This window comes from Coturnix japonica, chromosome 38, assembly GCF_054131305.1.
Source record: "Coturnix japonica strain WE chromosome 38, WE-NBRP24, whole genome shotgun sequence".
Classification (NCBI taxonomy): Eukaryota; Metazoa; Chordata; class Aves; order Galliformes; family Phasianidae; genus Coturnix; species Coturnix japonica.
Window position 1 is genome coordinate 5,681,950 of NC_140700.1, and position 20,329 is coordinate 5,702,278.

Sequence of the window (20,329 nt, forward strand, 5' to 3'; positions counted from 1 at the left end):
CCCTCCACCCACGTTGTGCCTCGTACCTTCTCCATCCACCAGCTCCGCTGCCCGGTCCCGTCCCGCTCCTGGCTGTTGTTTACTCTCCACACGGCTCCGGCATCGCGGGGCGGGGCTGCAGGTTCTCGCTGCTCTCGGGGCATCGTGCAGCGCTGCCGGGCCGGGCCGCTGCCCCGCCATGGAGCCGCCGTTACCGGAGCTCATCGTCCCATCGTTGTTGTCCCATCGTTGTTGTCCCACCATCGCTGTCCCATCGCCGTCCCGCCCCGGTCGCACCGCGGGGCTGTGGGGGATGTTGGAGCCGCCTACAGCCCCCACAGTGCAACGCGCGCCTCGCCGCACGGCCCCACAGCCCCGCACATGCGCACAGCGCTCTATGGCTCCAAGATGGCCGACACGGCGCCCGGCGGTTCCGGCACGGTAACGGCGGCTCCTCGTCGGGCCGCGGGGTCGTTGTGGGAACGGCCCCTCCGGGCGGAGCGGCGCGGCCTGCACCGGGAGCGGGGCACTAACGGCTGCGGGCTGAGCGCGGCGGCTTTAAGGGGGAGCTGAAGGGAGGGAGGCGCTGATTGGCTGCATGGCTGCGTGGGGGCGGGGCTTGGCGGCAAGCTGTGATTGGTCCGAGCTCTGATGCAGCGTTTAAAGGGACAGAGCGGCTGGGGGGGAACGTGTGTAAATATGGGGATATGAGTGTGGACAGGCACTGCTTGTAGGGCGCTCCTAAGGTAAAGCCTCCTATTTATTCGCATGGAAGCTGCAGCAGGTACAGCACAATCATACTGTGTGATCAGGTGTTTGCACATCTGGAAAGCACTGTTGTTTAACACGGTCACCACCATTGCCCATATTGGCACTGGAGAAGAGCTGCGTGCTGCACTCATACTGCTGGAGTGACCCACTGTTATCACTGGAACACGCTGCACTGTGCTCACAGCGGCTGCTCTGTCTCCAGAAGCATCCGCCCTCATCCAGGAACACAGTGATTCTGTGCTTCATTCACACTCCTTCATTACACACCGTTATGTCCAGCTGCTGCCACCTGTCACACGGCAATGTAATGTACACAATGTAATGTACACAATGTAATGTACACAATGTAATGTACACAATGCTGGCAGGAAGGTTCAGCCTTTACCCCGCCTCCAACATCTAACCCTGATGTCGACATCATAAAATAGGAGGCATTACTTTCAGAGCAGTCCTCATGTGAGTATGTCTGTACATGTGTGTCTGTTTGTGTAGGTGGGTCTGTACTGTGTGTAGGTAGGTGCTGTGTATGTACACCCGTGCTGTGTGCAGGGACAATGTGTGAGCACAGAGCGAGTGCTGGCAGCTCGGCTGGGGCTCAGGTTCAGTGTTTTGGGGTCTGTGTCCACAGCGGTCGGGCAGCAAACACACGACCACGCCAGCAGATAACTACTACCTGGCCCGAAGGAGGACGCTGCAGGTGGTGGTCAGCTCCTTGCTCACTGAAGCCGGCTTTGAGAGCGCTGAGAAGGCTGCGGTGGAAACACTGACAGAGATGTTACAGAGCTGTGAGTGTCGGGTGCCACCAGATTTAGGGCAAAATCACCTTGAAATCGGTTCACATTTGCTTTCGCTCTTTCTGTTTTTCGTTTGTTTGTTTGGTTTTGTTTTAACTCTTTAACTCCCGGTGCTTTCCATGATGTTATGATGTGCAATAACAATAACAAAAATCATAAAACCATGACACTAGATTTGATCAAAAGTCAGGTGTTGTGCTGACACAAATGTGTGTTTGCTGCCTGAAATGAACATGGAATGTGAATAAAATAAAATGAACATGTAATGGTTGTTGGTGGTTTTTCCCCTCCAGATATTTCTGAAATTGGAAGGAGTGCAAAGTCCTACTGTGAACATACAGCCCGAACACAGCCCACGCTGTCTGACATAGTTGTTACTTTAGTGGAGATGGGTGAGTAGCTGACTCATCTCACTCATTCCATGTGCATACAGTGGGTGTTCTGTGTTGCCATGACAGTCTGTTCCTGGTGCAGTTGTGTGATGTCGGCTGTTCTGGGTCGCACACAGAGGCTCCAGTATCACTGCTGTTGATGTAGTGTGTATGCACACAGAGTACATTATTTTCTTTCTTCTTGGTGTGATTCCATTTTTCTCTTCTTCTGTATTTCAGGGTTCAATGTTGAAACACTTCCTGCATATGCAAAGCGCTCCCAGAGGATGGTGATCACTGCCCGTATGTGAGAAGTCCTTTTCTTGTGCAGGAAACAATTTGTCTTTTCTATCTGCTGGCATCCAGAGAGCTGCTGCTTTTCTCATGGATGGTGTAGTTCAGTGCTCCGGGGCACTCAGTTTGTGTTAAGGATTCCTGTAATTATGATGTAGTAGGTGAAGGAGAGTGTCTGTCCTTTGCCAAACCTGTTGCTTTTGCTTCAGCATCCTCATTGCATATGAGAATCCTCAATGTGGTTCTCCTTGTGTAGGAGGGGTCATGTAAGCCTTGTTCCCTTTTGGGATGCCAAATACAACCTGAAACTGTTGCTTGTGTCATATGCTCATGTAGTGCATGTGCTTTTTTAACCACAGCTCCTGTGACAAATCAGCCCGTGACTCCCAAAGCCCTGACAGCTGGACAGAACAAGCCACATCCATCCCACATCCCTGGCTATTTCCCTGAGTTTCCAGATCCTCACACCTACATCAAGACACCAGTGAGTGAAAAAAGACTTTTGTGCCGTTTGGTTTCTGTCTGAAGTCAGTAATGTTAGGAAAGGTGCATGTGCATTTTTATTGTAGTGCTGTTCCAGAACATTGTTTCTGCTACCTTGGCACAATGCTTGTCATTTGCATATTGTACTTGCTCTAGTTTTATAGCTGATATCTGTAGCTGTTTGAAAACATGCACATGTTGAAGGTCAGTGCTTGTCTGGATCCTATTAGTGTTTTGAACTTGATCTGTCTTCACTGAATCTAGTGACTGTACTTGTTTTGTCATCCCTGCTCTACAGACGTACCGAGAGCCAGTGTCTGATTATCAAGTCCTACGGGAAAAGGCAGCATCTCAGAGGCGTGACGTGGAAAGAGCTCTCACCCGCTTCATGGCTAAGACAGGAGAAACACAGAGTCTCTTCAAAGATGATGTTAGCACATTCCCATGTGAGTTATCTTGGAAACCTGTGCTGTAAAGGACAGTTCTCTAACAGAGTGTACATCTGGTGTTCTTGTGATTGCAGGAGGTGGGCACTGAGGGATCACATTGTGTTCAGCCTTCTGAAGCACGGGAAGGGAAGGAAATGAGGGACTTTCTATTTTAAACAGGCATAAAAACCTTGGGTTCATAAATGACTTGTGCAAAAGTTACAGAAATTCAGACAGCACTGGCTTCTACTCTAAACAAATTCCCCCTTTCTTGTGATGGTGGAGAAGGCTTTGACTGATACATCCTATCGTTCCCTTATCCCAGTGCTGTCAACTCAGCGCTGAGTTGATGATCTGTCTCCCTTCCTGCTCACTGCATGCTTTTCCCCAACACTAGTGATTGCTGCCAGGCCATTCACCGTACCCTACCTGACGGCTCTTCTCCCCTCGGAGCTGGAAATGCAGCAAATGGAAGAAACAGATTCATCCGAGCAAGACGACCAGACAGACACAGAGAACCTGCCCTTGCATATGAGCACGGTACGCCCACCCTCAGGTCTCTAGGGCCTGATTTTCTTAAACATATGAAACCTGGTTCTTTGCCTTCCTTGCAGCTGAGCATAGGGGGTGGAAAACGGCAAAGTAGGTTGCATTTTACCGGATGTAAATGACTAACACTGTCATGGTTCTTTAACTTTCTGCAAAATATGTTGTACATTGAGGTTATCTAATGTTGGATCACGAGCTTTCAATGCAGCCTTTATTTCTGTGCTAGAGGAGAGAGGATCATCACACTATTCTATGCTGTTCTCAGAGGGGATCTACTTATATTAAAAATCTGCAGTTCTCACCTTTAGTGCAGCTTTTTGTTTGCTTCTGTTTATCTTGGCTGTTGATTATGTTTCTCCCATGTGTTTTGTGGTTTGAACTTCTAAGCCCTGTTAAGACTAACTTTGGTTATTTATGCTTTTTTTCTTCTTTTTTTCTCTCCTGTGTCAGGATGATTCAGGACCTGAAAAAGAGAATTCTTCAGTATTACAGCAGAACACCTCCTTGTCTGGCAGCCGGAATGGGGAGGAGAATATGATAGACAATCCTTATCTCCGGCCAGTTAAAAAGCCCAAGATCCGCAGAAAGAAATGAACTGTAGTCAGCTGGCTGCTAGAAGAAAGAGGAGCCCATTTCTCTGGCTGTTATGAGTAGTCACCTCTGCTGCTGTGGGTATGAGGCATGGAGCAAGACAGAGGAGGCAGTCTGACTGAATGGCAGAAGGAGAGGAATGATCTTTGTCTGCCTGGCAAACTACACTGTCATCATTGTTTGCAGTGCTCCCTCTTCCTCCTCTGCTTTCCTCCTAACTGGGAATGCTCAGTGGTCAGTTGCCTTAAAAATGGTAAAAGCCACTGGGTTACAGATGGGAATTGTCTCATTTGCTTTGGTTTCTTCTCACTGTTGAGGAGGTTTACTCTCTTAAGAGGCATGGGACAAAAAGATTCTTGCTGCTCTACAGAACACAAAGACATCATTTGTTTTTGGCTGCCTTACAAGCTAGAAAAGAAACTTCTGCAGTGAACCCTGTTTGGCTTTATAATCTGTGGTGCATGTATGAAGAGAGAGAGAAAAATCCCACAGAGGTTTCTTTCTTTTGATTGTTGGCAGGTAAAAGCAAACACATTTATCAAAGAGTGAAGTGTAAATACAGAGCTAAGATGAGAGTTATTCTCAGCTTTTCTGACTGCAGCTGCACTTCCAACTTAAAAGTGCTGAGTGTGGTGTTTACCCTACTCTGCTTTGAGGTTATTTTCTAGCAGTACCAATGGCAGGATTCAACAGCTGCCTCGGGCTCTTTTCTAGTTCTGTTGTTAGGTTCAATGCAGCACAAGTCCTTTGAGAGTTCATGCCTTCACCAGCTGTTTTGAAAGATGCTTGCTGCAAAGCTTGGAATATAGAATAAAGCTGTATTGATTACAGTCTGCAGGGCTGTGCTATTGATCATGCTTTTAAATTTTGTCTTTGTTCAGATATGGGCTTTTATCAACAAAAGTTGCTCTTTTTTGTTTCTTTTTTGTTGTTGTTCCTTTTTTTCCTTAGATAAGGAACTTTGTTTCAACTGTGAAAATGAGTGCTGGTGGGATTGCTCTAATTGTTATCCAGTTTTGGAGGCCTTTCCTTTACTTTATGTTCAGTCTTTACTTAGGGAAAATATACACAGATATATTATATATAATATCACCCAGAGAGGAGGAAGAAGAGGAGGAATTATTTCAGCAAGAATGGAAGTATTCCTGTTAACCTATTTGAAATGCCATCTTTAGCAAAAAATTAGTCCTGCGTGTGCCATTGCCACTTCTGTTAGTGCCTTTGTTGTACAGAAAATCAAATGTACAAAGACATGATGTATATATATATGTGTGTATGTATATAAAAGGATTTATCTTTTTTTTTTCTACTTTGGATTAGGTGTTTTTCATAATGAAAATATCCCTTTCTGGATAGGGGAGAATCTGGAATGAAAATAGTATCTTTAATGTTCATAATAAAAGAAATTTTATCTTCTACTATTAAAAGTGACTGAGTCCATAAAATTTCAGACTGAGTGGAAAAAAACACCCGAGTGGAGCCTGAATGTGTGCTCAGTGGGGTCTGGTGAAGTTCTCACCAACATGTAGGAGGTCTTTATTCTGCTGCTGCGTCTCTTCCTTTCTTTGCAATGATGTTTGATTGCTGAGAAGGTTGGGGAATTTTCCAACACAGTGTGTTCAGTGAGGACAGAATACTTCCCTTTATAAGAAGTTTTTTTTCTCTGTCACAAGTGGAACATGTGGTTGGAAAAGACTGCAGAATCCTTGGTGGTTTTTAGTTGATTCTACATCTTTCTGGTGTGTGTTTTTTCTCCTCATGAGAAACTCAAGAAAGATAAAGTATATGTTGTCAGCCATGATTGCAGTGGTGGAGCTGGAAGCAGAGACATTAAAAAGAGGTTTTACAGCCATAATCTGCAGGGAATAACACCTCCTCCTTGAAGATTTTTCATCAACAGTGGCAACTGAGAGTCAGCAACAGCATCCCTTTCTGACAGCTACAGCTACAAAGCTGCCTTGTGTGGTTGGGAGGGTTGTGCACTGAGAATAAAGGCTGTCAGCAGCTGCACTTTAAGCCCAAAAGTGGGAAACTGGAAGAATGTATCTCATTTTTATAGTCAAAATTGGGCTGCAGGTGAAATTGCTACAGACGCTGCTAAGCAGACCCAAAAAATGGAAAGGCTGCGTTGTGGTTGGTAGTTATTTCAAGTACAAATATTGTGAGTTCCCAGTTTTCCCCTGAGATCTGATCACTGTGCATGCAGCCGAGCTGTAAATATTTATAGCAGTCTCTACAGGCTGCACGCTACAGAAGCACCTGAAGCCAAACACCAGAACCTCTCTGTTTCACACTGTTTATTTTTGTGGCCTCACATGGTTCTCATAGATTGAGAGCAGCTCTTTATATGCATAGGGACAATGCTGGTCAGCACAGGCATGGCCATCTGGTCTGGCCATTCTCAGCACTCCATACACCTGGGCCAGGAGCTGAGGGAAGCAGTGCTGAATGCTGGTCCCGGTGATGCCAAACACCTGCAGAGTCAGGAAAGACCATGTACCAGGTCAGGCAATGAAAATCAGCAAGCAGAAATGCTGCTTTGAACAGGTTTTATTTGAGGAGGCAGAATATTGCAGGCAGACGTGTCCATGGGCAGGCTCTGCTGCATGGGGCTGACGTGATGTGTGCCTCAGCTCTCATATAAACTCAGGTAGGCCACGCGGTTCCGATGCTTTATGAATTCTCTGTCCGCAATCAGCTGAAAGAAAAGAGCACAGAAAGACACCAGGTGGTGTTGAGAACTGCAGGCTGCTTTACCAGGTGGTTTTCCTGACCCTCAGCCAATGTTTCATCCCTGTCCATACCTTCTGAACCTCTGTTCTTAGCATCCTCCTTGATGGCATTGGCACTAATGACCAATCTGGAGCTCCAAACTTCATTGGCCAAGTGATGTTTTTGTGTAATCGCTTGTCTGCATTGTAAGTTCCAGGTCTAAAGAAAACAGAGACAAAGTATCTCATTTCTAGATGTGGTGCACGATGTTTGCAATATGAGAATTAACCAGACCTGCTTAGACCTATGAGAAAAACGCATTTTATGGCCTCCTAGTCATCATCTTAGGTTGGAGACTAAAGCAAAGGAGCCTTTTGAAGATACAAACAAACAGAAACACCAACAAACAAGAAACCACTACTGGGAACTCAGTTCCATTTCTGTCTCAGTATTTCAGTCCCCTATTATGCCCGCTTGTTGTTAGAATATTAAGAAAATGAGTTATATTACCCAGGGAAAAATTCTTTATTCTGAGGCTTGTCAGGAAATCGTGTTGTCTTAGATAAAAATGGAGCATAGTTAGGCTGGTGTTTTCTCTCTGTAGTCCAGAATGGCTGGTATGTTCCTGGTGCAGGAGTCACAGTCTGCAAGGGGAAAAAAATCACTAGATTTTGTTCTGCAAACCATTTCTGGATGCTCTTAATCAGAGCATTTAATGCCAACTAGCTCAGCACTGCAGACCTGCTGTTCAGTGCATGCTTTGGCTACACTGATCGCATAAAAAGAGCAGAATAAATCAAATCTGTGCTCCCCGCTACAGCGTTAATCCTCAGAAGCTGTGCCAGTAAACTAGGTTTGTTCTGTTAGTACAACTTCAGCTCCCTTCCTGATTTTGCCTGTTACTTTGAGCTGGAGGCAGGCCCAGCATGTGATCATTACTTACAGCCTATGATAGATCTGCCCACAAATTCCTGCCTTTTTGAAGCATCCTTTTCTTACCCGTGGCTCTGGTATGAATCTCCGTGCTGTTCTGGCTCCTATCACGTAGCCTTTCACACTCAGTGGCCTTATTCCAAAAGAGTATCTGAGGCACATTTCCTGTGGTTAAAAAGCAGAAGCATCAAAGGAATAGGAGAAGTACCTGAGCAGCAGACACCGTTCCTTTAATTTCTCACTAATTTATAGTATTAGGATGGCTGCAGCTTTGAGGACCAGTAAATTTAGAAGGTAACTTTTCTAGGAGATTATTTTTTAGGTATATATGCAGATTTATACAATGGTCTTTACAGGGCAGGCATGGAGTATGCTGTGTCAGGCTGGCTGTGGTCTTATTACCTGTTACTTATTACTTACTCCTTACTATTACTCCTATAACATATGTCTTCTGTGAAGGAATAGTTCCAAGAATAAAAGACAAACTTACCTCCTGACTCGGGTAACAGCCTGGTCCTAGGGTGGGGATTTCTGTGCTGGCTTCTGGCTGGATTGCAATCTTGGCTGGAGCATGGTCGGGAGGGAAGAGTTCCTGATCGTTGAGTAACCGAAACGAAATGCGCCTCTGTGAAGCTGTGAAACCAGGAGAGGAAAACGAGATCAGTGTGATTCACACAGGTGGAGATGACCACTGCTCTTAGTCCTGAGGCATCTGCTGCTTCCTGAGGTGAGCCTTATCTCTCAGCTGTCCCTGGATATCCTGGAGGGGACAGATCTTTGAATGACTATTTCCTGCTGCCACAGACTTCTTATTCCCCAGCCTGGGCAAGAAGGTGCATAGCAGCCCAGTAGCAGGAAAGGATGCTGGGGAAGCCCGATGCTATTGGAGATGCAGAGCCTATGCTTGTAGCCCATGCTTGTAGCCCCTGCTTGTAGCCCATGCTTGTAGCCCATGTTTGTAGCCCATACGTGTAGCCCATGCTTGTAGCCCATACGTGTAGCCCATGCTTGTAGCCCATACATGTAGCCTATGCTTGTGGCCCATGCTTGTACCCCATGCTGGTGTGCACACCTCACAGGGCTTACCTCTGCGCTGCCACTCTGCAAACATGCTGCCATATCAGGCGCTTAAGGAAGTCTGTGTACTGCAGTTGCTATAGATACGGGGAGGGGTGCTGGAGGAAATACTGGCAATAGGAGCTGCTGAAGTATTCAGGAAAAGGAGCAGCTCTGCTAAAAGCCCCAAGGATCACACTGTGCTTAGTCTGCTCCCATGAGTTGCAATTTGCACAGTGAAATTTAGTGGTGGAGATGTCTCTGGCAAAGCAGTTTATAGATGGTGCTGCCAGGACCCTTCACTGTGTGTTCTCAGCCATAGTGATGCTCTGTGTCATGTGCTCCCTGTGTTTTTCTCTGTGTCTGACTGTCATGGTGAGACAGCAAGAAATTCCTGGAAAACACACTAATGGAATGAAGCCCAACTTCTGGATTTGGGCCCATCCCTCAGCACAAGTTGTAAACTGTGAGAACCAGGGAGCATCCAAAGAGTATGAGCAAGATGAGCCAAAGCAGCATGCATCGTTACTTTTGAAGAACACTTTATTTATCATCATTTTTCCATGGAGTTAGATCAGAGCAGCGTGTTTGCTTCATTCCCAGTTGCAGCAGGAGCAGCTGGAATCAAAGACGAGACCGGCCTGGCACGTCTCCGTGAAGGTTTCACCATTATTGCAGTTGTAGAATCTGCTCTTGTTGGTTGGATCTGCATAGATGCCATTGGCCTTGCCAGCACAGAATCCACTCCCACCTGAGCTGTCGGGATTACTACCTGAGCTCTCACTTCCACCTTCACTTCCTTGTGTATTACAGAGAACTGTAGTGGGGGTAGTAGTGGGCTGAGTTGTAGGTAGAGACACACAGTCTGAAAGAAGAGCAGGAAAAGGGTTGTTTTATTAGTTTCTCAGCTCTCCTTTTCTGCTGTTGCCATTAACAGAACTGCTATTAAACTCTGTGCCCCTCAAAGTCTGGCTGGGTTCACAGTTGGCCTTTGAAAAATCTGGACCCAGACACAAGCTCCAATCTCACTCTTTCATCCTTGGGGATCTACAGTAAAGGGATGTTTCCAGCTCAATCTCCTGCTGTGGCTTCCACCAAAAAAAAGTTTATCTACAAAAGCCTCAGAATTGAGAGTTCCTGGGCTTCTGAAGCTCTGCACCAGCAGCGAGCTGGGGGATCCCCTTCAAGGAGGCCCTGCTACTTACTGTTGCTTTGAATACCAAGAGCGTTCTTCAGGGTGGTAATCAGGGGATATTTGCCCTGTTTACAGAAAGTGCCAGTGAAGTCATCCAGATCAATGGCCCAAACCATAGCACCGCCATAGTTGTTCTTCTTCAGCCAGTCAGCCTGTGTAATGCCAGGAGAAATATCCCAATTAATTCCAAGTCATCCTTCTGCAGAAGGGCTTTTGCACTGTCATTAGTACAGCTGCGCTTCCCACCCCCTGTACCTTGATGTTGAAGCTCTTGATGTTGTCATAGCCAACCCATGTGCTACCTTTGTAGGCATAGGGCACATCCTGGGGAGCATCCCAAACTTGTGTGCCTCCAGAATCCAGTAATGTGCAAATCTGGGGAGAAAGGGAAAAGGGGGAATTTTGTTGAGTATCATCCTGTGTGCAGCAGCCACTCAGAAAGTTCCATGAATCTTTTCTATGAAATTATTTGAAATAACTTCACAAAATTGATATCATACAAACCTCATAGTAAGCCAGCGTCCCAGCCTCCTGTGTGTAAGGTCCAGCAGGTCCTGGTCCCGAAGTCAGTGCACCGAGACCATGATTAGATGGGTTTTGCAGTCTGAAGGTATTTCCATAGGCTGGGAATCCAACAACTAGTTTCTCAGCTGGGGCACCATTGCTCTTCCAATAGTTCATGGCATAATCCTATTTAAAAAACAAAACAAAACAAAACAAAACAGAATTCCAGTCTGTGCAAGGTTTGGTACACAGGACGGTGAATTCTTGCACTATCATCACTGCCCTGATCACAGAGCTGATATTTCTCACACAGGCTCCTAAAATATACTTACGACATTGAAATAGATATTGTCACCAGTGTCATTCGGGCCTTTGTATAGAGGGCTGTTCTCCCCAGTCTGTGTATCCCAAGAGCCATGGAAATCATAAGTCATCACATGGAAGTAGTCCAGGTACCTGTGGAGAAAGGTTCCTGTGTCTGCACTCTGGCCAGTTCAGTCACCTGGACCCAACTGTTACTGCAGACCCGGCCATTTACCCCACAACAACCCTCCACCAGGAAGAGTGCTGGAAGAAATCTCTTGAAGGAAGTTCTAGGAAGCGTGCCAGAGAGTTTGCTACTCACTTTCCAAGCTCAGCAATCTGGTAGCCAGCCTGAATGTTGGAAAGTCCTGCAGCAACAGCAGCAGTGATCATGAGACGGGGCTTGTTCACCTGCCTGGCTTCCTGCTCAAAGGCAGCCAGCATTTCCTGCAGGATACCAACAAACAGCTCAGTGTGAGCCCTCTGACCCCACAGAGGGTTTGTTCAAAGCCTTTTGTTGTGTCCTACCTGAACAAGGACAGTGAAGAGACCTTTGTCCTGAGCAGGGCTGCCCCTCGTTCCAGGGTATTCCCAGTCAATGTCCAGCCCATCAAACTGGTACTTGCGCAGGAATTTGATGACAGAGTTGATGAAGGTCTGGCGGTTCTCAGGAGTGGAAACCATTGTGGAGAACCTAGGGAAGAAGAGGAGTTAGGGCTTGGTTGGTGCCTCTTTTTTATTTCCTCTATTTCAGGAAAATAAATGGTTTGAACTTACTTGTCTGTTCCAAAATTCCATCCTCCGATAGAAAGCAGAGTCTTCAGATTTTCATTCCTATAGAGAGAGGGACAGAAACATGTTTCACTACAAATAATGGTTTAGAGTTGCTGTTTCTAACTTTAGATAAATGACCAACATGAAGCACAGTGCTCTTGCTTTTCTGCAAAGTGGCTGTTGCAGCTGCATTTGTAGCTGTGATGTGAATTGAAGCCCAAGGAGAATGTCAGGAGCACAGTGCCTGATGTTCCTCCTCCCCAGAGAATCAATGCTGGAAGCCTGGCCAGCCTTTGCTGCCATCGCTGTCTCCCATTCCCCTCAGCACCCCCACTGCTCATGCAGGGTATGGATGCTCTGTAATGGGCAGGTCCTGAACAAGTGAATAAATGTTGCCTGATGCTCTCAGTACATACTGTTTTTTCAGTCCATTGAAGGATTTGTAGAGGGTCTCATCATTCCATTCAATGGTTGTGATCTCATTGTTGGACATCCCAGCGAAGGCATAAAGCAGGTGAGTGCACAGGCATGGGTCGATGTTATGAGGCATGAAACTTCCCACGCCAGGCCTGTACTGAGCCCAGTTGGTGAAATAGCATGACAGCACATAGGCAGTGCCTGCAGGTAAACAGCAATAGGGTAGAGAGAGAAGAAAACAGAGAGAGTGTGTTTGAAATGCTGTCAGACTCTTATGCATGCTGTCCATGTAACTAGCTACATAAACACGTCCACCTAGGAGCTTCTTGCATGCTGTAACTGATGGGTCAGGGTGGCTGTAGCTGCTGAGTCTCTTCCCTAATCTGAGTCTTTCTCCCTTGCTGCCAGGTGAGGAAGAACAGAGGCAGAATAGATCTCCAGAGAGGCACTAAGAATGAGGAAGGTTGTTTTTGTGTCTGCTGTACTGCTTTCCTCACCTGCCTGTGAAAGTCAAGCATAACCTTTCTGCATAACCACACAGTGACTGCGCTCAGACTTCATTAAAGCCAGCAGGAAGGGGGCTAGGGGGAAACTTGTGTGAAAGCAAGCAGTATATTTGCGCTCGAGACTGAGAGCATCATGCTTTGTTAAACTGTTGTCTTCAGAGACACAACTACTGCGTGCTAAGCAGCCTTCAAGTCCTCCCTGTCTTGTAAAAGAGTTGGTCAGTGAGTCCATTCCAGGTACATGCAGATGCTGAGAAAGGTTTTGTGGAGCTGTTTTGGGTAGAAAGCACGTACTTATCTGGGCGTTCAGCAGGAAGGCCAGACCTGTGAAGAAAAAAATGTAGGATTAGTCCTAGAACAGAGAAATGCAAAGCAGAACTGGGCTGAACCTAATGTAACTTATACCCCAGTTCACAGGTCACTTTGAGGGAAGGGAAAACTGTGGTAAAGATGCCATGTGACCTTAAAATGCAAAACTGAACTTGTTTGTGATCATTTTGTCTCCTTAAATAACATACAGGAACATAGATTGTACAGCACATGTCTGATGAGTGTTCATTTGGAAAAGGGTACAGTTTGTGGGACAATTTCATGTGGAAACATAGAAAAATAACTGAATAGCTCACATTGACAATTATGGGATTTTGTGGTCTTTTTCTTTGTTTTGTTCAAAAACACTTTACCCATTTCAAATAGCAATGAACTATATTGATTTTAAATGCATAACGTGTCTTTTCAGTGGCATTGAAAAGTCTAACTATCCATTCTGAAAGCTACTGTTATAATTTTTTCCTTTGAAAGGAGTGTACAACATCTTAAATTCCAAATAACCTCTCTTCTATCACCTGGTGTAACAGGGAGACAGCTGCTGTGCTTGTCATAAAGGCAGAGAAGTAAGTTTAGAAGCAGGACTTACCTGTAAGCAAAATGAGCTTGGCCATCTTGGACCAGAACTGATCTGGTGCAGACCATTCCTCACTTTTATACGCTCCTCTCCTTTCATACAAGTCTTGTGTCAACAAAGATGCCCAAACATGTTGTTAAAGATCAGTATCATAAAAACTGAGATATAAATACAATAGACTTTAAGGTTTTGTTTGGAGACCCAAGCGTTATCGTGCTCTCCCATTTTGTGTTTCTGCCTGAGCAGTGGAAGAACAAGATTAGGTGACTTTTCTTAGAAATTCTCTTTACTGTGACAGACTTTGTGTCAATATTGGTGATTACGCTGGAGTAGATGTCTGAAGTGTTCAACCTTGCGTTGCCATTGTGTCTGCCCAGAGGTGGCAGGTGCTGCCAAATCAAGGTGCTTTACAAGGGTTCGGTCTCCTTGGCTGAGGGTCAGAGAGGTGAGACTGAGCAGAGCTTGGACCTACAGCAGACTCAGGAGCTCACTGCTGTTGGCAAGTGATTGGTTGGGATCCAGGTGACTTTTTTGTTCTGACTTCTCTGCTGCACATACCACTTGCTCTGCACTGAGTCATGGCTTTATTTGTGTGAAGATGATGTGAAGGTGAATTTCAAGGTAGTTGCTAAGACTTGCTGGAATGGGAGCCTTGAAAATGCCCACAGTGTTGTTCATGTCACGTACTTGTTCTGAAACTACTGAAGTGCCATAAAGGCTCATTAGGCTGTAGATCCACATCTATGTGGTATGGAGGAATGAGATGAGAAATGGTGGATGGCTGAGGTGGTTTGCCAGGGTCAGGTATGGCACTGGCACAGCTTCACACCCACTTGGAGATGTTTCTAACAGGTGACTGCCAGCCAACTCTCTAACGAGTGCTGTATTCCAGGGAGACCTTTTCCATGTCATCCCTGTTAACTCTGGTGTACCCAAGGCAGCGCTTTGGATGTGTTTTGTTCTACCTGCCCTTGCTACTGAGATTAGACAGGTCAGTGTGGAAGGCTCAACTGGGGAGAACTGTAAAGGTCAATGAAATGGAACCATATCTTTTGGATAACCCTGTCTTGACCCTTAACTGAATAGAGAGGTATTGGTTATCAGTTTCCCGGCTCAGGGTGGTTTGAGCTGACAGCCAATAGTGACAGTTGTGCTGATGGAAATGTTCCATGGTTATGAGCCTTGTTAGCAACAGAGGCATATGCTGGATAGATGAGCGTTGGTCTATATGAAAGCAGACTGCTTTTCTAGCTCTCTCTGCTTCCCAGTCTGTTTCATGACCACTAAAAGTGAGACCAGAATGGCTTGAGATCATATACATTCTTGCCAAGCTGTGACTCTGGCCCTTTGAAATCTGCTTGTCATAACTTTAAGTCTCAGGTGAAATGCTATTCTTCTCTTGCTCCAGTCATGTAGCCTTTTTTGCTCTGTCATTTGTTTTCAGGAAGTATATGATGCCTTTTCCTTGTGGCTCAAAAGCATTTTTCAGCACCATTTTCATCAGGGGAAGTGCAAAAGTGACTGATCTGCAAAACTTAAGTCTCTTCTCTAAATATGTGTCTTTTAAACAAATCTTAGTTGCAAGAAAAGGAAGAATAGTGTTGTGATTCATGCTTTAGGCTGTTGCAATGGGGATGAGGCTCCCCTGTTGCTGAGGCCATGCAGTGGTCATTTGGGGCTCTAGGGCACATCAGGAGTACGTGTCTGTAAACTGGTACATGCCCATTTCTGCAGTGGTGGGGGAATTCCTGCAGCAGTTTCAATGCCAAGGCACAAGAGCTACAGGACCTTTGAAGACTGGTGTCTTTGCAGGGTAAATTTTCCAGAAGGGGAATGCTTTTTTTTTTATTTTTATTTTTTCCTTTTTATCCTTTTTTCTTTTTTTCCTATACCAAAGGAAAGACATTGCACAAGGGCTTCTGGAGAGTCAGGCTCCTGGTTGCTGCTGCCACCTTACCCTGAGTGCTCTCTCACGGCACAGCATGATCTGCCCTGTCCCCTCTTTCTGTTGCTTTTCTTTTCCCCTCTGACTGACTGCTCTACTGATAAAGTAAGTCCCGGAAAATGCCTGTCTAGCCTGTTGAAATGCCACTTCTGGATTTGGGCCCTACCATAGACATGGATGTAAGTGCTGAGAGAGAAATAGGGAGCATCAAAATATTATGAGCAAGATGAGTCAAAACAGCATGCATTGTTACATTTGCAGAACACTTTATTTATCATCATTATTCCATGGAATTAGATCAGAGGAGTGTGTTTGCTGTAACAGAATTGTTGTCTTCATGCCCAGTTGCAGCAGGAGCAGCTGGAGTCAAAGACAAGACCAGCCTGGCACGTCTGCGTGAAGGTTTCACCATTATTGCAGTTGTAGAATTTGCTCTTGTTGGTTGGATCTGCATAGATGCCATTGGCCTTGCCAGCACAGAATCCACTCCCACCTGAGCTACCGGTATTGCTACCTGAGCTCCCGCTTCCACTCCCACTTCCAGTGCTGGGAGCTGCAGTGATGGGAGGATTGGGCTGAGCTGGGGGCACGCAGCCTGAAAGAAGAGCAGGAAAAGGGTTGTTTTATTAGTTTCTCAGCTCTCCTTTTCTGCTGTTGCCATTAGCAGAACTGCTATTAAACTCTGTGCCCCTCAAAGTCTGGCTGGGTTCACAGTTGGCCTTTGAAAAATCTGGACCCAGACACAAGCTCCAATCTCACTCTTTCATCCTTGGGGATCTACAGTAAAGGGATGTTTCCAGCTCAATCTCCTGTTGTGGCTTCCACCAAAAAAAAGTTTATCTACCAAGGCCACAGAATTGAGAGTTCCTGGGCTTCTGAAGCTCTGCACCAGCAGCGAGCTGGGGGATCCCCTTCAAGGAGGCCCTGCTACTTACTGTTGCTTTGAAGACCAAGAGCGTTCTTCAGGGTGGTAATCAGGGGATATTTGCCCTGTTTACAGAAAGTGCCAGTGAAGTCATCCATATCAAGGGACCAAACCATAGCACCACCATAGTTGTTCTTCTTCAGCCAGTCAGTCTGTGTAATGCCAGGAGAGAAATGACCATTAGTCCCAGGATGTGCTACTGCAGAAGGGGTTTTGCGCTGTCATTAGCACAGCTGTGCTTCCCACCCCCTGTACCTTGATGTTGAAGCTCTTGATGTTGTCATAGCCAACCCATTCAGTGCTCTTGTAGGCATAGGGCACATCCTGGGGAGCATCCCAAGCCTGAGTGGCTCCAGAGTCCAGGAATGTGCAGATCTAGGAGGAAAGGGCAGAAAGAAGGAACTGGGTGTCTGGAATATTCCATTAATCCATGGGATACATTTCCTTTCTAGGAAGTTTAGTGACAGTTCTTTGCTGTGTAGATGTGCTGGAACACACATACCTCGTAGTAAGCCAAGAAACCAGACTGCCTTGTGTAAGGCCCAGCTGGCCCAGGGCCCGATGTTGGTGCCCCAACAGCAGTGTTGGATGGATCCTTGAGGATGTAGCTATGTCCGTAGGTTGGGAACCCAACCAGGAGTTTCTCAGCTGGAGCACCGTTGCTCTTCCAATAGTTCATAGCATAATCCTAAAAAAAAAAGGCATCCTGGTTATGGTTTTGCCCTGAATTTTCGGCTGTAGGATGAATTCTTAAACTTCTCACTGGTGGTACAATTACAGTGGTCTGTGAAATAGATTTCTAAACTGTACTTACAACGTTGAAATAGATGAGGTCACCACTGTCAGCGGGGCCTTTGTACAGAGGGCTGTTCTCCCCTGTTTGTCCATCCCAGGAGCCATGGAAATCATAGGTCATCACATGGAAATAGTCCAAGTACCTGACAGTTTTAATGACATAATTTCTCTTAATTGCTCAAAATTAAGACCAATTAAGTAACAAATACTATTGGAGAATTTGCTACTTACTTTCCAAGCTCAGCAATCTGGTAGCCAGCCTGAATGTTGGAAAGTCCTGCAGCAACAGCAGCAGTGATCATGAGACGGGGCTTGTTCACCTGCTTGGCTTCCTGCTCAAAGGCAGCCAGCATTTCCTGCAGGATACCAACAAACAGTGTGAACCCCACCAGGGCTCTGGTCAGAGCTGTGCAGCTCAGGGAGCCTGATCAAAGCCTTTTGTTGTGTCCTACCTTAACAAGGACAGTGAAGAGACCTTTGTCCTGAGCAGTGCTGCCCCTTGATCCAGGGTATTCCCAGTCAATGTCCAGCCCATCAAACTGGTACTGGCGCAGGAATTTGATGACAGAGTTGATGAAGGTCTGGCGGTTCTCAGGAGTGGAAACCATTGTGGAGAACCTAGGGAAGAAGAGAAGGGCAGAATTGGGGCTTGGTTGGTGCCTCTTTTCCCCTTCACCTCTCTTTCCAGTGTGTTGTTATGGGAAATAGGTGGTTTGAACTTACTTGGCTGTCCCAAAATTCCATCCTCCAATTGCCAGGAGGGTCTTGAGGTTTCCATTCCTGCAAAGGGAGGAACAGAAACACGTTTCAGTCCAAATATTGTCTTAGTATTGCTGTTTATGAAGCACAGTGCTCTTGCTTTTCTGGAAAGTGGCTGTTGCAGCTGCATTTATAGCTGTGATGTGGATTGAAGCCCAAGGAGAATGTCAGGAGCACAGTGCCTGATGTTCCTCCTCCCCAGAGAATCAGTGCTGGCAGCCTGGACAGCCTTTGCTGCCCATCATTGTCTGCCCCTTTTTATTTGCCCACATCAACATGTGGATTGAGCTGCCATCATGTACAGAACAGTAATTTGCAGGACCTGAATGAGAAAACACATGATGCCTGATGCTCTCAGTACGTACTGATTTTTCAGCCCATTGAAGGATTTGTAGAGGGTCTCGTCATTCCATTCATAAGTTGTGATCTCATTGTTGGACATCCCAGCGAAGGCATAGATCAGATGGTCACAGAGGCATGGGTCGATGTTGTCTGGCATGTATTTTCCCAGGCCAGGCCTGTACTGAGCCCAGTTGGTGAAATAACATGACAGCACATAGGCAGAGCCTGCAGAGAAATTGAGGAGGTGGAGTCAGGGGAAAAGAGAGTAAATGGAAGATGCTGATGGCCTGTTATCTATGCTGACCAGGTAATTAGCTGCATGAGATCTCCTGTAACAACCTTTCATGCCACTCAGTGCAGCCAACACTGCACCGGGCTCACTGGTTTTAAATTACAACATAAATGAAATCTGATCAGAAGTGTTTGGGCAATGTTTGCTTGGGAGTAAGGATTTCAAAGAAAGTGATGTAAGACTGGTAATCCTTCTGGGAACTGCCTCCCTAAGGTCAATGATGCATTTCCTTCTTCCTTCTTTGTTTGTACCCTGAAACTCATGATTCAGGGTGGTTGTGGCTGCTGTGTCTCTTTCTCAAACTGAGTCTTTCTCCCTTTGTTGAGGAAAAACAGACCTAAAACAGATCTCCAGTGAAGTGCCTGGGTGGAGGAAGGATGTTGGTATATCTAATGTGCTCCATGCCTGCCTTGATTGTGTGTGCCCATGCTCAAAAGCATTTAGTGAGTTGCTTTGTGGTGGGAAGCACGTACCTATTTGGGCATTCAGCAGGAGGGCCAGACCTTTGAAGAACAAAGTAAAGTATTAGTCTTTGAAATAAACATCAGTGCTGGAAGAAGCAGAAGTCATTTGATCATTTGATAGGTACATTGTTGTACAAACAATAAAATTGCTCTGTGCCAACTTTTTCAGTTAGTATGAACCCAACAGAAGCTCAATCTGAGGTCACAATTCATTCACAGGCAAATATGGACAGTAATAGCTCTGTTAGCATGGCAGTTCTCATCCTTAGAGAGTTATGTTTTGGTTCTTTGGTTAAAGAAATCAATTAAGTAAAGAAATTGCATATATAAGGAAGAAGAAAACACCAAAGCACTCCTGCATATAAACAGCCTGAATATGTGGAAGTGATTTTCCTTTGACTAAACAGAAAATGCAACATCTTGAATTCCATAGAACCTCTCCTCTGTCACCCAGTATTGAAGTGAGAGAGCTGCAGTGTTTGTCATAAAGGCAGAGAAGTAAGTTTAGAAGCAGGACTTACCTGTAAGCAAAATGAGCTTGGCCATCTTGGACCAGAACTGATTTGGTGCTGACCATTTCTCACTTTTATATGCTCTTCTCCTTTCATGCAAGTCTTACGTCAACAAAGATGCCCAAACATTGCACAAGCTGGTAAAGATCAACATCAAAGAAAAATAATAGAAATACAATTGGCTGTAACACTCTATTTGGAAAAAAAACAGTATTATCACACCCTGCCATTTTGTGTTTCTGCCTGAGCAGTGGAAGAACAAGATTAGGTGACTTTTCTTAGAAATTCTCTTTACTGTGACAGACTTTGTGTCAATATTGGTGATTACGCTGGAGTAGATGTCTGCAGTGTTCAACCTTGCGTTGCCATTGTGTCTGCCCAGAGGTGGCAGGTGCTGCCAAATCAAGGTGCTTTACAAGGGTTCGGTCTCCTTGGCTGAGGGTCAGAGAGGTGAGACTGAGCAGAGCTTGGACCTACAGCAGACTCAGGAGCTCACTGCTGTTGGCAAGTGATTGGTTGGGATCCAGGTGACTTTTTTGTTCTGACTTCTCTGCTGCACATACCACTTGCTCTGCACTGAGTCATGGCTTTATTTGTGTGAAGATGATGTGAAGGTGAATTTCAAGGTAGTTGCTAAGACTTGCTGGAATGGGAGCCTTGAAAATGCCCACAGTGTTGTTCATGTCACGTACTTGTTCTGAAACTACTGAAGTGCCATAAAGGCTCATTAG

The 20,329-nt window shown here is 45.8% G+C and overlaps 5 protein-coding genes across 6 annotated transcripts in view; 1 reads left to right on the forward strand and 4 right to left on the reverse strand.

The window, feature by feature from the left end:
* CCND3 (cyclin D3) overlaps positions 1 to 323 on the reverse strand; it is a 27,798-nt gene extending 27,475 nt beyond the window's left edge. For both annotated transcript variants that reach the window (XM_085526960.1, XM_015885195.3), the window contains exon 1: positions 27 to 323. In XM_085526960.1, coding sequence (XP_085383086.1) covers positions 27 to 143 — 117 coding nt within the window. In that variant the 5' untranslated portion in view covers positions 144 to 323. The remainder of the gene's footprint in view (positions 1 to 26) is intronic.
* TAF8 (TATA-box binding protein associated factor 8) lies at positions 323 to 5,687 on the forward strand. Its single transcript, XM_015885193.3, has 8 exons — positions 323 to 420; positions 1,379 to 1,535; positions 1,838 to 1,936; positions 2,156 to 2,218; positions 2,569 to 2,693; positions 2,991 to 3,138; positions 3,518 to 3,660; positions 4,120 to 5,687. Exons 1-8 carry the CDS (start codon positions 361 to 363, stop codon positions 4,261 to 4,263), a joined length of 939 nt encoding a protein of 312 aa, XP_015740679.2. The 5' UTR covers positions 323 to 360; the 3' UTR covers positions 4,264 to 5,687.
* A 1,105-nt stretch (positions 5,688 to 6,792) lies between these two features.
* CIMAP3 (ciliary microtubule associated protein 3) lies at positions 6,793 to 9,049 on the reverse strand. Its single transcript, XM_015885391.3, has 6 exons — positions 8,992 to 9,049; positions 8,396 to 8,538; positions 7,972 to 8,070; positions 7,483 to 7,616; positions 7,065 to 7,191; positions 6,793 to 6,958 (listed from the first exon to the last, which is right to left on the reverse strand). The coding sequence occupies exons 1-6, from the start codon at positions 9,014 to 9,016 to the stop codon at positions 6,890 to 6,892; spliced, it is 597 nt and encodes a 198-aa protein (XP_015740877.1). The 5' UTR covers positions 9,017 to 9,049; the 3' UTR covers positions 6,793 to 6,889.
* Positions 9,050 to 9,486: 437 nt separating this feature from the next.
* Positions 9,487 to 13,056, reverse strand: LOC146754813 (acidic mammalian chitinase-like). The gene is made up of 10 exons (XM_085526961.1): positions 12,955 to 13,056; positions 12,154 to 12,355; positions 11,741 to 11,797; positions 11,492 to 11,657; positions 11,286 to 11,410; positions 10,993 to 11,116; positions 10,661 to 10,846; positions 10,412 to 10,531; positions 10,167 to 10,308; positions 9,487 to 9,826 (listed from the first exon to the last, which is right to left on the reverse strand). The coding sequence occupies exons 2-10, from the start codon at positions 12,285 to 12,287 to the stop codon at positions 9,555 to 9,557; spliced, it is 1,326 nt and encodes a 441-aa protein (XP_085383087.1). The 5' UTR covers positions 12,288 to 12,355; positions 12,955 to 13,056; the 3' UTR covers positions 9,487 to 9,554.
* A 2,702-nt stretch (positions 13,057 to 15,758) lies between these two features.
* On the reverse strand, positions 15,759 to 19,687 carry LOC107324930 (acidic mammalian chitinase-like). Its single transcript, XM_085526970.1, has 11 exons — positions 19,608 to 19,687; positions 19,096 to 19,125; positions 18,354 to 18,555; positions 17,953 to 18,009; positions 17,682 to 17,847; positions 17,461 to 17,585; positions 17,249 to 17,372; positions 16,937 to 17,122; positions 16,690 to 16,809; positions 16,445 to 16,586; positions 15,759 to 16,104 (listed from the first exon to the last, which is right to left on the reverse strand). The coding sequence occupies exons 1-11, from the start codon at positions 19,630 to 19,632 to the stop codon at positions 15,845 to 15,847; spliced, it is 1,437 nt and encodes a 478-aa protein (XP_085383096.1). The 5' UTR covers positions 19,633 to 19,687; the 3' UTR covers positions 15,759 to 15,844.
* Positions 19,688 to 20,329: the final 642 nt, after the last annotated feature.